We start from the raw sequence: 18,096 nt of genomic DNA on the forward strand, positions 1-18,096 counted from the left end.
CGACCACAGCCTGTCTGCGTTTCTGCTCATGGCAGGGCAGAACGCCCTCGAAAAAGGAGATTTCGATGCCTTCCGCCACGGGATGACAGTGCTCTTCCCTGAGCGGAAGTTTCGGCCGGGCGAGAGCTTCTTCCAAGGCAAGCAACCTTCTGTCAGTGATGCCGAGGTGCTGATGGCCCGCAAAACCCCGATCTTCGAGAAGGACAACCCTGCCGCCCGGGACTCGCTGGTGCGTAGCTTCGTGCGGTTGGTGATCAAGACCACCGTCCAGCAGGCCAAGCTGGAGTAGCAGCGGTCGGTGCTGCAGCTAGGCAAAACGTTCGACGAATGCAGCCAGCTGGCGAGCGGACAGCAGGAATGCGAAGGGTTCGTGCGGGCGATGTACCAGCACCTGCTAGGCGAGACCGGCCTCAAGGACTAAGAATTCCGAGAGCCGCTCGGGGACGAGGAGGCCTAACCGTGAACATCTGAGATAATGCAATATCAGGGCTACAACCCCGAGGCGGAGGACCAGCCGCCCGAGCAGAAGCGGACACTGGCGGGTATAAACGCGGGCATGAACGCGGGCATGGTGGCGGGCACGAACGGGGTCATGGCCCGCAGGGTAGGCCAACCTCATCGACTCGGGGGGTATAACCGGCGAACACCTGCTGGAGGGCTTCAAGAAGAAGGTCTACCTGCTCGTGCTGGCGATGCTGTTGCTGACGACGGGGTGGGTGGTACTGGCTCTGTTCACTCCCGGGCTGGGCAAGTTCATCGTCACCACGGTCTGGCTGTTCATCGTGATGCTGGTGCTGCAAGTAGTTATCACGATCGTGGTGGTTTGCTGCTCGGATGTGGCGCAGAGGGTGCCCCTCAACTACGCTCTGCTGCTGGCCTACACCGCCTGCCAGTCCTACGTCGTCGGCTACTTCTGCTGCATTTACGGGTACCGCTGGGACTACACGCCCTCGCCCGAGGGCCGGCAGCTCATACTCACCGCCCTGGGGGCCACCGTGGGGCTGGTCGCAGTGCTGGCCTTCCTGGGCACCCAGAAACTGTGCTAGCTGACCACCTGGATCTACGTGGTGACGGGGGTGGCACTGGTGAGCATGATGGCGCCGTTCATGCTGTTCTTCTCGCCGCTGCGCGGGTTCTTCGCGTGGGTGATGGTGGTGTCGGTGTCGGTGTACCTGGTGTTCGACGTGCAGATGGTGGAGGAGGGGGCGTACGGGCTGGACGGGTACGTGCTGGCGGCGGTGGCGGTGTACACGGACGTGGTGCAGCTGTTCATCTACGTGCTGCAGGCGCTGGGCAACAGCTGATAAAGAATTCGGTAATAATATGTGCGACCGGCGTGCGTTTGACCCCGAGGTATGTCTGCTCACCACAGACAGGAAGATGAGGCCATTGTCCATCTCGTCAAAAAGCTTGGCACCAAGCGCTGGGCGGAGGTCGCCTCCCGCCTCTCTGAAAAGTATGGGCTCCAGGAACGCACGGGCAAGCAGTGCCGCGAGCGCTGGCACAACCACCTCGACCCCTCCATCCGCAAGGAGCCCTGGACCCAGGAAGAAGAGCGCACCATCTTCGAGAAGCACCGCGAGCTGGGCAACCGCTGGACCGAGATCACCAAATTCCTACCCGGGCGCACTGACAACGCCATCAAGAACCACTTCTACTCGACCCTCCGCAAAAGCCTGCGCAGGGTCAACAAGGTCCTCGGCTCCACCAACAGCACCATCCAGATGCGCACCATCAAGCCCTGCGTCCTCTCCCAGGTGCTCAATGGCTTTGACGGTGAGGAGGCACAGGAACTCAACGAGGCCTGCCTCAAGCTGCAGTCCTTCCTCCTCGAGTTCTCTCGCAGCAAGCCTTCGGGGGCTCTGCTGAAGGAGGCTGACCGCAGGGACTTCGAGGCCGTCATCCAGAAGGTCATCACGCTCAACGACCTGCAGGCCCAGCGCAGGGCTCCAGCAGGCCGCCGTAAGCGTGGCCGCCGCTGTCCCCGCAGGCCTAGGCGGTCGCCCTAGGCTGCTCCCGAAACCGAGCTGATAAACGAGCTCCAGTTCGACCCCGAACCCGAAGAAAACTACGAACGCTTCGAGTAACTTCTGAACGGAATCGGCAAGGAAGAGGCTCTTGCTGAGGAGGACCCCGAGCCCGAGGCTGTGCCAGACCTGCGGCTGCTGAGCCAGTCGCCGTGGATGAGCATGAGCCTGCTGTCGCCCGCCAAGAAGAAGCCCGACGTGGGTGAGATCGCAGGACAGTCATGCCTACTGGACGGACACCTGGCCGAGCTCACCTCGCGGCTCAAGCAGCATGATTTGTGAGCTCACATGACAATGGTCCCCTTCGTCAGCAGGCTGCTCGCGATGGTCTTCTGAGGCAGCACGTAGCTATTCAGCAGCAGGCACTCGCCCTTCACCACCACCTCCGTCCCCGTCACTGTCAGCTCCCGCAGCTGGCTGAATTGCTCCAGCCGGTTCTTGGGACCCACGATCGACCCCTTCACTAGGCAGCCCTTGCGCACCTCGGACCCAGCCATGAGGCAGCTGTCCTAGAGCCTGGCCCCGCTTCGGACCACGCAGCCCGGCCCCACCACCACGTTCTCCCCCAGCTCTGCGCCCTCCTCGACAGTGGCCGCAGCATCAACCAGGCAGGTGCTTTCAAGCCTATTCTTGCTGACAAGGAAGGTCAGGTACTAACGCTGACCCAGGAGGAAGTCTGCAGGCTGGCCGATGTCCCGCCAGAACCCCTCGAGCGTGCGCCCGTGCAGCAGCCCCGCTGAGGCCAGCTACGGGAAAGTCTACTTCTCGATCATGCAGAAGCGCAGGGGGATCTTGTCCAGCACAGCAGTGCTGAGCAAGTAGATGCCTGCGTTGACCCTGTCGCCCACGTACTCCTGCGGCTTTTCCACGAAGCGATCCACTTTGCCCGCCTTGTCGCAGACCACCACCCCGAACCGGCTAGGGTTGTCCACCTGCTTCAGGTAGATGGTGGCCTCCCCGCCCGATTTCAGGTGCTCCTCCTTCAGCCTGCCGAGGTTGAAGTCACAGATGATGTCGCTGTTGAACACGAAGAACAGGCCTTCCGGGTTGTCCTGCCGCAACTGTTCTGCCGCCAGCTTTATGGGCCCCGCGGTCCCGAGGGCTTCCTTCTCGAGGGAGACAGATATACGCAGGCCGTACTTGGCCTCCAACCGGCCGATGTGGGCGGTGATGGCCTCAGGTTGGTAGTTTATTGCCAAGATGACTTCCTTCACGCCCACCTCCGCGCAGGCCTCGATCTGGTACTCCATCATGGGCCGGTTGCAGAACGGCACGATCGACTTCGGGCAGTCGATGGTCAGTGGCCGCAACCTCGTCCCGTAGCCACCCACCAGAATGATCGCTTTCATTCGGCAGTCTAAATTTATGGGGTGCGCTGGCCAGGATACCGCTAAGATCGAGAACCCATCGCCCGTGCCCCCTGATGGCCAAGTCTACCCCACCTCTCCCGCCAGCAAGGCTATCCCTGCTAGCCCCATGAAGGCCGATCAGAAGCAACCGGTCGTAAGCGTTAGCCACGAGGAGGATCTTCCGGTGCGCAACAAGGTTTCAATGCGGAAGTATTAGACCGACAGCAAGCACGCAGAATAGCTGGAAGAGGCTGAACGCCTCGCGAGTCAGAAGCGGGCTCGCAGGCGGGACGACCTGAAGAAACTGTCACGGCAGATGCTGCGAGAGGACCTGTAATCGCGGGCGTACAAGCAGATCGGCTCCGGAGACATGGTGGACGAATCGACCGTGCGGAGGCTGGAGGGCCCCAAGCAGAAACCGGTGCGAGTGCAGGAAATAATGCTGTGAGCATGCTAAACAAACATTGATATTGCTCACAATATATGAGATGACTGCGGCTCCTCCGTGTCTAGCTTGTTCAAATTTTGCGATGAGTCGTTGGCGTTGGGCGGCTGGTAATTTTGGGTGAGGGGGTCACTTATCTTTGAGAAGATGAATGTCGCCAGTGCCAGCACCACCAGGATCGCGGCAAACCAAATCTATCGTGTCTTGCAGTCCTGGAACAGCTGGTGTCGGGCCAGTGGAGGCAGCACCCCTCTCACAGCCAGGCTCGCGATAAGCAGCATTGACGGGATTTATTGGCCGACCAGTGACAGTGAAATCCAGCCCAGCAGCAGCGATGTTGTGGGGCGGGCCAGCCACCCGCACAGCACGAAGTTTGCCACCAACATTGCGAGCAGAGGCGCCACCCAGGGGAGGCTTTCCCTGGAGAGGGCGTTCGCGGCATGTACGGCGAGGATCAATGAAAAAAGGTCGTACAGCAGATGGATGAGCCTTGCAAACAATATCATATTATAATACACGGTCAGAGCTGGCTTTGGTCGGCGATGCTTTTCGAGCGGAACCGGAACCGCTTGCTCGTCCGCATGAGGATGCCTCGGATCAGCGTCGAGTTGCATTACCCCCGCGAAACTGTCTCTCGCCGTGGGGGAGGGCTGCTGCCCTTACCGCGGGAGAGCAGGCCTTCTTTCAGCAGGCGGGCGATGACGTACTCGTGCTTGGCGACTGCCTCCCGCACCTCGTCGAGGCCGCCCTCCTCGGACCGCTGCTCGAGCAGCTTGATGCGGAATTCGCTGTCCACTGCTGCCTTGCTGATCTTCTGCTCGATTTCGAAGGCGCGGTCAAAGTACTTGCCGTGGTTGAACTCGCTCTCGCGGCGGATCAGCGCGAGGGTAGCCTCGATCTCGCTCTTCTCGGTGCGGATGACCCCCAGGCTTTAGCGGACCTGCTGGGCGAGGCGGCGCTCGATGCCCTCGGTGATGCGGCGGACCTCCTCGTTCTGCTTGCTCTTGGAGATCAGGCTGTCGTCGATCTGCGAGACGTTGCTGGTCAGGCGGGCGATATCCTCCTTGGTCAGCTTTTCGTCCATGATCTTCTTGTTGTTCTGCTTGGCCTGTTCCATGCTGGCACGGAAGGCCTTCATCCGCTGCTGCAGGCTGCCCCGCCCATCGGGCTCCAGCATCCGCTCGGTCTCGGCCTCCAAGAACTTGGTGTCGAAGAGGGCCACCTTCACGCGGTCCACCGCCTCGATGAAGCAGTGCAGGGCGCTTGAGATCTGTGCCTGGGTCGTGCTCGGCAGGTACAGGTCCAGATAATTCTCGATCTGGAACAGCTGGCTCTCGATCTCCTCTGACTTGGACAGCACCCGCATGATCAGAGGCACCTTCTCCTGCAGGCGGCCCATGGTCTCATCCTGCTGCTCGAGCTGCGCCTTGTGCCGGAGCAGCTCTGCCCGCAGCTTCGAGGACTGCGCGAACAGCTCATCGATGCGGAGGGCGTTGTGCCCCTCATCGTCCATCTTGCGCTTGACCTCGGCCTTGAGCTGCTCAATGCTCTGTCCGAAGGCGAAGATGCTGTCGTTCTGCCGGTCGAACGAGTCCTTCAGCTGCTCCTCGGTCAGCTTCTAGCGACTGATGACCAACTATGTGAACTGCCCGAAGCGGGCATCTGCGTCGGCCAGCCACTGCGTGATGTCCCTGCGGGAGACCTCCGCCTCCTTGCCCTGCTGCAGCAGCCCTCGCTCGCAGCCGGCCATCCTCTCCTGCAGCGCGCGGGTGGTGTTGCCCAAGACATCCTTCTCGGCCTGCAGGAGGTCAAGCCTCTTCTCGAGCCCGAGCACGGCCTCATCATAGTCCTTGGGGGCCTCGAATCGGGGGATGCGGGGGGTGTTCCTGGCCACGTACTCGTAGACCTGCTCGATCTGCTGGCCGATGACCCCCAGGCACTCGCTGCGCACCAGCTCCCGGATGACCTCGGGCTGCATCTAACGCCTAATTAAAGCTGAGGATGGTGGGATAGGTCTGCGGCAGGTGCGAGGTTTTCAATAGGGACATCGAGGACCATTACAAGCCCAAGCTCAGGGAGGCTGAGGTGGCCCGCCAGCAGTTGGAGGATGTCGACCGGGTGCTCAGGCGGTGCAGGCAGATTGACGAATGCGCTGCCCGAGGCGCGTCGCTCAGCCAGCAGGTCGAGATCCTGGTCGAAATGCTGGCGGACCAGCTCCGGCTGCAGCCCCAGACCTTCGACGACGACATTTACGACCTGGAGATCCGGATCAACGGGGCGAACTACATGACGAACGAGCCGATCCCGACCCTGGTCAAGAAGGACTGTGTGGAGAGGGAGGTGGGAAAGCGCGTCGGCCTGCTCGGCGCAGAGAATTCTGGCAAGACGCACCTGCTGAACAAGCTCATCGGGAAGAGTTACGGCGAGGGTTACGCGCTCCACACCAGCGGGGTGAGCGTCAAATACCCCACGTTGGAGCACGAGGTGAGCTGCTACATCGACACCGAGGGCAAGTTCAAGGCCGCCAGCTCGAAGGACTCGCTGCGGCGGACAGAGGAGGTGGAGGAGCTGATCGACCTGTTCGTGCTACGGGAGTGCGACATCGTGCTGTTCATGGTGTCGGACATGACCTACTACGAACAGCGCACCATCCTGCACCTGGCCGATATCTCGCCCCGGGAAAAGCGCAGCGAAATGATCATCGTGCACAACTTCAAGAACCTGGGCTACGTGGAGCAGGTCAACACGCATATGGCCAAGCGCATGCCCCTCTTCAGCGTCTCCGAGGAACTCATGGACGAGAAAAGCGACTCTCCTCATTAAAACCTGAAGGTCTACGTCAGCGAGTTCGCGCATAACACTCGGCGTGTGTACCACGTGGTTTTCGCCAAGGAGGAGACGGCCGCCGGGCGCTACTTCAACCGCACCTCCATGGAGTTCATCCTCCGGCAGGTGCGCGCCAACCTGCAGAAGAAGGTCAAGTTTTCTCCTGTCGAGGCCTTCCTCAGCTGTCTGGAGGAAAAGACCAACCAGAAGTACGAGCACCAGGAGGGAGACGCGAGCCAGGACAAGCGCCTAGGGAAGATCGTCCTTCAGGAGCGCGTGGAGGAGGGCGCCGAGCAGGTGCAGCCGACCTACCAGGACAACAGCAGCCTGAACTTCCAGTTCCACTACGCGGACGAGGAGAAGACCGAGTGGGTGTTTTTCCTGCCGGGGCTGATCCGGGAGATGAAGATAAAGCTGTGCCGAGATGGGATCGGGGCCCTGGAAAAGGTGTTCCTGACGATCGAGGCCAAGCGGGTGGTCAAGTTCCGACATGTCCCTGAGCAGGAGTACGAGACTTACCTCAAGAACAACACCCGCAAGATTGAACAGCCCCCCGAGCACAAAGCCGAGGAGATCTCTGAAAGCCTCAAGTTCAGGGTGCCCGTCGACATCAAGGGCAGCCTCGAGGACTTCAAGAAAGAGCACCCGCTCTCCTTTGAGGCCTTGATCGGCAGCAAGGTCCTGCTCGGCTATCACCACCCCACCACCACCGTGACCCGCAAGGCCTACTCGCGGCTGGGGCTCTACAAGGCCACGCTCCACATCGAGCGCCCCCGGGAGCCGACCACCATTGCTGATTTCGACGATGAATGACCTCCCATCCGTTATATGCTGAAGCGGCTCCGAGAGGAGGGCGAGAAGAAGGAAGTCATTTCACTTTTGGTCCGCAAGAAGCTTGACCTGCAAGTGCCCGCGGCCGCCCGCACCATGCGGGGCGCACTGGAAAGGGCCTCTTCCCAGCCCAACAGGCCAACGCCCCCCCGCGTCCGCAGACTCGCGATGGCCGATATCCGCCGCAACCCTTGCAACTCTCAGTTCAAGCCCCTGCAGAGAATGGGGCTGGCTGGCGATACAGTCCTCAAGCCCGGCAGCGAGCACGACAGGCTGTTCGACAGTCCCCTCCTGGCCCCAGGGCAGGCTGAGACTGCGCGGGACTGCAGAGTGCACGGCCGCGAGGATATCAGGGCGAAGATGCAAGGGTAGAGCAGCCTGGACTTCGAGCGGAGCCTGCCAGTGATCGCCAGCAGGATGGGGCCCAGTCCGCTGGCCTCAGAAGGAGGGCTGTCAGCCATGTCGCATATCGAGGCCAGCCTGCAGAAAAGGACCGAGCTGATTCGAGAACTGTAGGGCTATAGGAACGTAGAGCTCAGCCAGCAGCTGCCCGCCAGGACTGAGGTCTAGTTGCCGGTCGATGTCCGCAGCTGGGGAAGGATGGACAGCCTCCAGCTCCGGCGCTGGTTGGACGACATACTCAAAGAGGTTGATGCCACTGACTGCCCCGTGCATACCTATCTGGAGATGCTGCTGCTGACTTTCGGAGCCGGGCATGCCGAGCTGGTCAGACAGCTGCTGCAAGAGGACCATGCTAGAGGGCTGCTGGCGCAAAGCCTCTTCCAGGGGGCCAACAGCGTACTGCTGAGGCTGGTGGCCGAGCAACAGAAGATGCTCAGAGAGCAGCGCCAGGAATGGCAGGAGGAAAAGGAGCTGCTTGAGGAGGAGGCCGAGGAGAAGGAAGCAAACTGGAATGTAAAGATCACTCAGGCCACGGCGCTGCGGAGGGAAGCTTAAAATTCGTACAAGAAGCTGGCGGTCGCTTTCGCCTCCTACCGCAGGATGGACGCAGAACTGGTCTACGAAAACAACTGGCTCAAGCAGCGCATGGCGCAGGTCATGCATGACTACTAGACCTGCAGACTGAGCCTCGCTAAGCTGACTGACCAGATGCTGCTCTAGGGACACGTCGAGAGGGCTGCTGAGACAGGCCAGCCCTACTTCTACGACCAGTCCGATACTCCCTGCCTCCTGCAGAACTGCCCCTCCCACGAGTCCTACTACGATCAGCTCCAGAAGTTTGGCGCACAGCAGGAAGACGTCCGCCGGGACCTGGCTGGGTTCTGGGCCTGCCAAAAGGAGGACTTCCACGCGTACGGGCTGGTGCCAAGCGAAGGGCTGTGTTGCAGGACCACAGAGGCTTCCGCCCAGACGGAGACAGAAAGACCCGAGTGCGAGGAGGTGGGGCTGCAGAACTACAGCCTGTGCAGCCACGCCTCGGATGTTCAGCTAGGCCGCGGGTTCCAAGAGTTCCTGGCAGGCGAGTGCGAGGACCACAACAGGCAGCTGTAAGGAGAAGAGCTGGCGGTGCAGACCTCACTGAGAGAGCTGTACGAATAGGTATACGGGGCTAAGCTGCGACTCGAGCACGCCCTCGAGGAGGAGCAGAAGAGGACCCGACTGCTGCTCTCCAAACTGACCTTCACCGAGAACGAGATGAAGGCTGCCAGGTCCGACAAGGAGTTCATGGACAAGCTGGTCACCACCTGCAAGCGCGACCTCAACGACTGCTATGCCGAACTGGAGGCGGTAAGCAGCCGCTGCTACAAGGCCGAGAAGAAACTGGCAGAAGCGTCCAACCAGGACCATGAAAAGCAGGAGGCCCTTGACGCCAGCAGGGTGGCCGAGGCTGACCTGCGCAGGCAGCTCGACCAGCTGCAGAGCCAGCACGAGAGCCTGAAGAAGGCGGCCGAGAAGGAGCGGGTGAAACTGCGGGCGAAGCTGGGCCGGTGCAAGGGAGCGGCCAGCAGGCTGCTGGAGCTGACGGAAGACAGCCCGGACCCGCGGATCGCGGAGGTGTGCCAGCGGCTGGCGAGCGTGTTCCCCGAGCTGGCGCAAGGCGTGTTCATGACCGAATAGCCGGCCGTGGACTCCGGCCGATAATGATAATAATCGCGCTGGTGCTGCTGGCCCACGCGGTCATCGAGAAGATGAGCATGCGCGCTCTGGTCAGCGACTGCCCCGCCCTCATCCGCGAGTTCAGGAGGGCCAGCGAGGGGCTGCCCCAGCCCCTCCCCGAGCAGATGTACGAGGAGGTCGTCCAGAAGGCCATCGACAGTCTGCCGGGGCTGCAGACCGGCCGGCTGTTCTTTGCCGTGTACCGGCAGGGCATCCTGTCGCACGGCCAGGAGAGGGCCGGACTCGACCGGATCTGCGACGAGGTGCTGGACCCGGGCAGCCTGTCCTCGGAGATGTGAGATGAGATGATGATATCAGCGGTCGAGGCTCTCGACGAGGGCGGGACAGTAGTCGCGGAGGTCGGGGTGGTCCTCGAGCAGTTTGCGCAGGAGGTCGTGGATGTGCAGGTGGCGCATGATGAACACCAGCTGCCCTTCGTTGAGGAGAACAGCACGGAGAAGAAGAAGAGGGAGGTGATGAACTGCATGGACTTGAGCTGCCTGCGCTTGATCACCCCCGCCTCCCGCGACAGCACGTCCGCCTTGTAGATCTCGATCATCAGCTCCTCGTAGACGTCGGGCGCCTGCTCCTTGCGCCACATCACGCTCGTATCATGGCGATCGCCTCGCTCCGCACTGGCGCAGTCTCGCGGAAGGGCAGAAATTCCAGCCTCGACCGGTGCGAGGACAGGTCGAACAGGGCCTCGTTCCGTAAGTACTCTGCGCAGATGGTCTCCAGGAAGGAGGTCTTGAGCAGTTACGACCGGACTGCGGGGGCCGCGCTGCAGCAGCTGCTCCCAAACCCGCAGACGCCAGTTGCAGTCGGTGGCGTAGCAGTCGATGGCGTGCACGTCCTCGATGCGGTCCCGGATGTTGCGCTCCAGCATTGCGAACTGGCGCTTGACCAGCCCGAATAAAGAACCGAACGAAATGCACCTCCAGCAGCACCCCGTCTGCGTAGCTGGGCAGGGCCTCAGCCAGGATGGCCTGCACGTGAAGGCGCTCCCGAGCAGGCGGTTGCTCAGGTACTTGAACCGGGGTCGTCCTCCCACTCGAAGCTGATGCGCTCCAGCAGCTGGGTGAGCCACATGAAAGCGCGTGTGTTGCGCAGCAGGAAGACCTTGTCCCAGCCGCGGCGGAACAGCTCGTGGATGAACCTGCAGACGCAAAGCACGATCTGCTCCACTGGAGCGCTGGTCTGCCCGAAGCGCAGCAGCTGGTCCACCACCTCCATCAGCAACTCGAAGGTCTCTCGAGCAGGAAGATGATGCCGACGGTGGGCTTGAGCCCCTGGTGCTCACGCTCGTTGCGGAACTCGCCCTTGCTGAGCACGGACCCGCACTTGAGCAGGTAGCGCTCGCACTCGGCGAGAAAGGCAGGCGTGGCGCGGGGCTTGCGGTCTTCGCGGGCCAGTTCCTCGAGCATGTCGGGCAGCCTCTCTCTGAAGCCCTTGCGCAGTCGCTCGAAGAGGCTGGTGATCTCCCACATGCCGATGCGGAGGGGCAGCTCCAGCCCCTGCTCCTTGCAGAAGCGCTGGAAGGCCGGCTGGATGGTGATCAGGGCTGGCGGTCCGCTCGTCCATCGACTCGTAGACCCGCTCGTAGATCAGCCGCAGAGTCAGGTTCGCCTCCTGGTTCAGCCCCATCTTCGCGAACAGCAGCCCGTAGAACTCGCTGTCCAGCCGGACGGTGCCCGCGATGTTGCGTGCGATCAGCAGCAGCAGCTGCACGTTCGCCGGGGCGGTCTCGGTCTCCAGCAGCGAGCAGAGCTGGAACCGCAGCAGGGCCGAGCGGAACACCCGGGCGATGCGCAGGGTGTAGCTGCGGTTGATGGCCTTGCGCATGGTCACGTACTCGTTGCAGTAGTCTGCGAAGCTCTCTCGGCTGATGGCCTCGCGCGTCGAGAGGAAGTGCTGGACGATGCCATGTCGACCGGCAGGATCTCGGTGGACTTGCGCTGGGGCTGGGGCGCGCCCTCCTCGAAGGCCCGCGAGATCTCATAGAAGATCTCGAGCAGGTCGCGGCGGAGCTTGGGTCGGGGTGCAGGAGGTAGGGGATGAGGTAGTAAACCACCTTGATGTCGAGCAGGCCTTGATCTTGTCGGTCCGACAGCTCTTGAGCACCGACTTCAGGAAGGAGAACATGATCTTCTTGGTGCTCTTGGTGGACCGCTCGCTCTCGCCCCCCAGGCAGGTCACCAGGATGTTGATGGTCTCGCCCAGGCTGGTCAGGTCGTTGTAGAACGTGCTGGTCAGCGGCAGACTGCCCTCGATCTCCTCGTTCAGCCGGGCGATCTTCTCCTTGAGGTTGAACTCGTTGATCTCGTGCTTCTTGGAGCACGAGGCGATATGGTCCTGCAGCACCACCAGGCTCGCGTTGCCGATCGAGTGCTTGTAGAGCGGACTCGCGAACGTGTACAGCATCTCCGTCCAGAAGAGCTACACCTCCTCGCCTTTCTGCCGCTGCTCCTCCCGCCGAACTCTGCCAGCAGCATGCGCCGGTGCGTCCGCTCGGGCCTGTCCCTGTCCGCGACCGACAAGTTCTCGCGGTCCTCCGCGATGAAGAACCTGACCAGCAGCTCCAGGGATTTTGCGGACATAGACAGAAGCGGGGTTTGTCGTAGTCCTTGAGGCAGCTGAGCAGGGCCTCGATCATGGCGGCTGTCTTCTCCAGGACGAGCATGATCTGCGCGCGGAGGGTGCTGCCCTCGCCGCGCCGCTTGCCGCGGGCCTTCCGCAGCTGCTTTTCATGGTCGCTGGCGTACTTTTGGTAGCGGATCACCACGAAGAGGATGTTTGAGAAGGCGTCGTTCTCGAAGAGGATCTTTATCTGTTTCTGCCGGTTCGACCGCCGGGGCTCCTGCTGCCCGCCCAGTTCTGACTCTTCTTCAGCCTCGGCCTTGTCCTTGCGGGACTCTGCCTCGCGGATGCAGTGCCGGACGATGGAGGTGGCCTCTTCGATGACCGCGAGGATGGCGGGGCTGCGGTCGAAAAGGGTCTTGGAGCGAGTGTCTGCCAGGGCAGCCAGCTCAACCAGCGGCTCTAGAATGATGTGGCCGATGTTTTCGGTCGGTGACTCGTACATGAAGATGAGGCTCGAGAGCTGTCGGAAGTTCTAGGTGGAGGCGCGGCGAAGATGGGGCTGTGGAGGAGGGATTCGAGGGTGGGCCGGTTGTAGTACTCGGGCTCGAGGCACAGGGCGATCAGGTCCAGGATGTCGCAAACAGCACGGCAGCCGTCCTCGTCGTTAATGATCTGGCGGATGTACGCGTGGGCCAGGCTCTTCCGGTCTATGCTTTCGGCCAGGTACTCGGGTGGACAGTCCACCCCGTAGCAGGTGCGGAGGATGTCCCCGAAGATGGCGGGGCGAGTACAGCTCGAACTTGAAGTCCTTCGGGAACTCCTCCCCTGGAGGGGGAAGGCCAGCCTCCTGAGGGCGTGCTGCCCGAACAGCAGCTCGTAGAGGTGCATCCCGAACATCCAGATGTCCTGGTAGAGGCTTGCGTTGGCGATGCCCTTCTTGAGGCGAAGCTCGGGAGGGATGTAGGGGTCCTGCTCGTACTGGCAGGTCATGTCCAGGGCGACCGGGGCCATCGCCTCCCCGTGGAGGCAGCCGTACATCTGGCTGAGGTACAGCTCAACCCCCTCGGCCAGCAGCCCCGCCTCGTCCAGCTGGCAGTGCGGGATGAAGGACTGCACCTTGAACTCGCCCAACCGCGTGATCAGCAGGTTGTCCCGGTGCACCAGCCCCGTCAGCCCGTGCTCGTGGCACTCGCGGATGACCGCGAGCAGGTTCGCGCCCACCAGGCAGGTGATCTCGGGCACGAGCTTGGACTTGACCAGGTTGACTATCCGCAGCATCCCGTCGATGTTACGGTAGAGGTGCCGGACCTGGCGGTACTCCTTGAGGAAGTGATGGGCCTGGCGCTGGTCGTCGGTGGGCTCGGACTTGAGGCTTTTCATGGTAGTCATCTTGCGCGAGCCTTCGCTCTTCTTATACTGCAGCTCGCTGAGCTCCTGGTCGCTGGGCTTTTCGTAGCACAGCAGGAAGGCCAGCTCCATCTCACCGGACACGACCTGGATGGGGTAAAAGCAGGTGATCCGCTCGAGGGCCAACTGCAGCTTTAGCGAGTTCAGCAGGTGCCGCTCGAAGATCAGCCCGTACTGGCTCTGGATCGAGGCGATCGCCTTGGGCACCGAAAACAGGATGCCCTTGCTGATCCGAACGCTCAGCAGCCGGTCCTCGTTCTCAAAGAAGTTCAGCCCCGAAAGCTTTGACTCCAGGGTCGGGAACTTGCCCAGGCTGAGGGTCCGCAGAATGACCTGGTCCTCGCCTAGCCCCAGTGCGGGGCCGAGCACCGGCTGGGCTGTGTGCTTGGCCTCGAGCAGCCGCAGCCCTGCCTCGCTTGAGCACGTGCTTCATGGCCAGGCGCCGCACGCCCTGCTTGATGGACTCGACCTTGCAGAGCACTGCCCCCAGCTGTGCCCGGATGCGCAGACTGGTCCGCTGGAGCGAGAACAGCTGGAAGCCCCTGCAGCCGAGGCGAAAGTCGCAGGCCTCGATCTCGGTGTTGGCGATGTCGTTGGGGAGGGTGAGGACCTGCCGCTGGAGCCGGCCCAGGCAGTCCAGCTCCTCCAGGATCTCGACCAGGTCCTTGCCCGAGAACATGACCGGCTTGTCCAGGACCACCTTGTTGTGGCTGATCAGCAGCTCGGCCCGGTTCAGGATCTGCTCGAAGTACTCGCTGGCCTGCTGTACGCCCAGGGCGGCGTCGGCTCTGCAGAGCACGTGCGTGACTTTCTGGACCTGGGGCTCGGGCTGGCCGAGCCCGCGCAGGGCCTGGGCCAGCTCGGGCACCTCGAGGCTGCCGTCCTGGTCCATGTCGTACTCCGCGAAGTACTCCCTGAAGTTTTCGGGGAGTGCTTGAGCTCCTTGAGGCGGAAGGCGCACTGGATGACCTGGCAGTCGTAGAGGTAGAGCTCGCTGTCGGCCTGCTTCTCGGTCGAGAACAGGAAGGGCTTGTACATGGCGATCTTGCTCAGGAAGGCGATGAACCCCACCTGCCGCGACCCGCCCTTGGGGTCGATGATGGCCATGAGCTTTTCGATGTTGGCCTCGCCGTCGAGGTAGATGCTGAGCCCCTTGAGGTACTTCTGGAACTCCTTCTTCTCGAGGGAGCCGGTGCGCTTCTCGTCGAGGGCGTAGAACAGCTCGATGACGTTGACATCCTTCTGACGGATGTAGTTGCCGATGGTGGAGATGATGTCGGCCTCGACCAGGTTGTTGCGGCAGCGCAGCTGGTCCAGCAGCAGCCCGCCCGAGTTGGAGAGGCTCTGCTCGCAGGCCATCCAGAAGTCGTTCCACTCGTAGTAGCTCAGCGAGTCGTCGTCGTTCTCGTCCAGGAACTTGTACATGTACTTGACCTCGAGGCGGGAGCACGAGTACCCCATGATGATGAGGGCCCGGGAGAAGTCCTCCTTGCAGATGGTCTCGACGTCGTCAGCCACCTGCCGCTGCTTCAGGAAGAACCGCCAGCAGTTCTCGAAGCTGCCAGGTAGTCCTTCAGGCTCTTGAAGATCGACAGCAGGATCTTCGTCTTGTAGATCGACATGAACACCAGCCGCGCGATCAGGGCGTCGATGTACACCTCCTTCAGGTAGACCCGGTACAGCCCGAAGAACCGCTCGTAGAACTGCTCCTGTCCTAGCCGCGGGCCCACGAAGAACTCGCTCACCACCGTGTCCCCCTCCTCCAGTCCCACCTCCTCCAGTGCCGCTCTAACTACTCGGGTTGCAGCCAGCCCTCTTGCCGGCGCTTCACCGAGCGGAAACAGTTCGTCGGGCGTGAGGGACTGCTCGCGCACGTGCTCGAAGAACGCTAGCATCACTGCCTGCTTCTGCTGCTTCTGGCGCTGCAGGTCCGACTTCCGTGAGCCCGCGTTGGCCCTCACTCTGCGCCTCGATCAGCTCGTAGATCAGCTCCAGGTCGAGGAAGTCCTTGTTGAGCCGGATCAGCAGTCGGTCCCGCAGTGCCTCCACCTCGGGCTCCTCGAGCACTACGCCCGTCTTCTTCAGCAGCCGGAAGAACTTCGAGGCGGGGATGCCGATGCGCCGGGCCGCATGGTAGTTGGTCAGAGGTGAGCTGACCTTGGGGGCGACGCGGGTCTCGTGGCGCAGGAGCAGGGCCAGCAGCTTCTCAACCTCCACCTTGTCGGGGTCGGCCACCTCCTTGAAGATCTCCTCCACGCGGGCCTCACCCACCTCGCCTCACTTTCCAGAGAGTATTCCCAGATGGCGCTGATGAGTCGACTGACTCGCACCAGCCCGAGCCGGCGAGCGTCCACTTCCTCGGTCACGCGGGCCACCGCGGCGGGGCTGAGCCGCACACCCGCGTGGTGAGTAGTACGTACAGCTCGGAGCGGGTTACGAAGCCGTTGCGTGAAGGTCGATCATTTCGCGGAATCGCTTTTTGCTGTAGTCGCGAGCCTTCAGGGTGTAGTAAACCAGTCGGAAGTACTTGGACAGCTTTTTCTGCTCGTCAGAGCCCTCCTCCTCGTGGTCCTCCTCGCCCTGGCTCTGGGAGATCATCTCGACCTTCTGGACGAAGGTCTCGAGGGAGACGGAGCCGTAGTTCATGGGATCGAAGAAGTAGTAGGTCTGCAGGACATCATCGCGCGAGACCCGCAGTCCAAAGGCCTGCAGCAGGAGCATGAAGTTCTTCTTCTTGGCTGACCTCTCCCCGCCCTTCAGGAAGAACTGGAAGGCCTCGGGCAGGGGTCAGTTCCAGCAGCTCGAACTTGAAGGTCAGGTGCTAGAGGATGCTCATCGAGGCCGGCGGGATGGCGTTGTTGTAGTCCGTCGGCTGGTACACCCCCTGCTTTATCAGGTACACCAGCAGGTCCTGCACCTGGGCCGCCCCCTGGCCCTCCCGCTCCCCCCGGCTGCTCGCAGACGTGCTCCAGCACTCCCTGCACGTCTCCGTCCGCAGGATCACCCCCACCCCCGTCAGGAACCGGTCCAAGACCTGCGTCGTCAGGGGGGTCGCGGTCCCCCACCCGTGCCTTCTTGAGCAGCTGGTTGACGTTCTTGCCCCGCAGCGCCTCCGCAGCAGCCCAGGTGCAGCTGCAGTTCTGCGCCTGCCGTCTCGTCGGGGGCTCGGAACTGTTCCAGGTACTCTGCCATCTCTTTTCCCGAGATAGTCTCCTCCCCCTTCGCCAGGGCCTCCCAGGCTCGCAGCTTGTCCAGCCGCGAGTACTTGAGTTCGTCCTCATCGAGCCAGGCGCTGAAGGCCTTGAATCCATGGAAGGTAGCCCTGTGCCCCGTGAGCCCACTCGGGCACTTCAGGCATTTCTGCGGCCAGTCGCTCCAGCTTGAGGTGGTTGATGCTGCGGTTGCCGAAGCAGTTGATGATCTCGCAGATGGTCTGTTCCCGAAGGTAGGGGCCCAGTATGGTCTTCAGCGCGGAGAGGGGCAGCCGAGGTTTCTCCTCTCCAGATATCTTGTTGACCTCGTTGTACTTCTCGAAGAGGGCGGCTGCGTCGACCTCCCTCAGGACCTGCTTAAGCTTGAGCTTGCTGACGAAGGCAGTTTCCTCCGCCCGGAAGCGCTGCAGGACGGCCACGAACTGGGGGTATGTAAAGGCCTTGGCGACGTCCTCGTCTGGGCGGGAATCCGAGGGGGCCTTCTTGACCCGCTCGCTCAGGAACTGGTTGAAGATGTACTCCAGCTCCTCGCTCTTGAACTTGAAGCCGTACTGCCTGCACTTGCCCTTGAACTCGGATAGCCCCACTGCCCCCCGGTTGCTGCGGTCGAACTTCCGGAAGACATGTTCGTAGTCCGACAGCTTGTGGATGCATCCCGCGAACTTACGCAGCAGCTACTCTGAGCTCTCGAACTGCGTGATCAGATCGTGGCCGAACACCTTCACGAAGCCCCAGGAAATCGGCCTCCTGTTCCCGGAAGGGCCAGCACGCCGGCCCCCGCAGCAGGGCGTTCAGCTGGTTCGGCCCCATCCTGAACCCGTTCTGCTTGGTCACCATGTGGTAGCACTAAAACAGTGACAGCTGGCTCTCTGCGGCCAGACGCTGCACCTCGGCGATGCTCTCGTGCAGGCGAGGGTGCGAGTGTTACAACCCCGCGATGGCCTGGCCAATGCGCTCGCAGATCAGTCCGTACTGGAACCGCGTCTGCGCAGGGGCGTCCAGGTTTTCCCTCACGTAGGAGAGCATGACCTCGATGTGGAAGGGCTTGATGTTGCTGATCCCGAAGATCGAGAGGGTCTTTTTGAGCCCTTCGACCGTGATGGTGCCGAAATTCTCGGCATCGATCTAGTAGAAGCATTCCAGCAGGTCCCGCCCTTCTCGTTCACGTATTTGCGCACCTTCAGCAGGAAGCTCACTTTGAAGTCTTCGATGGGGTTGACCCCGAACTCCCTGCGCAAGTGGTCCACGCGGGCCACGAACTCGTCCTGGTCGAGCAGCCCGCCGCGCGCCCCCAGCAGGAC

The 18,096-nt window shown here is 61.9% G+C and overlaps 1 protein-coding gene across 1 annotated transcript; it reads right to left on the bottom strand.

The window, feature by feature from the left end:
* Positions 1-2,536: 2,536 nt before the first annotated feature.
* LOC127594797 (uncharacterized) lies at positions 2,537-3,376 on the bottom strand. Its single transcript, XM_052056561.1, is given in 1 exon segment — positions 2,537-3,376. A coding segment is annotated over 1 exon segment (840 nt).
* Positions 3,377-18,096: the final 14,720 nt, after the last annotated feature.

The sequence above is a fragment of the Hippocampus zosterae genome, unplaced genomic scaffold, assembly GCF_025434085.1.
Source record: "Hippocampus zosterae strain Florida unplaced genomic scaffold, ASM2543408v3 HiC_scaffold_267, whole genome shotgun sequence".
Classification (NCBI taxonomy): domain Eukaryota; kingdom Metazoa; phylum Chordata; class Actinopteri; order Syngnathiformes; family Syngnathidae; genus Hippocampus; species Hippocampus zosterae.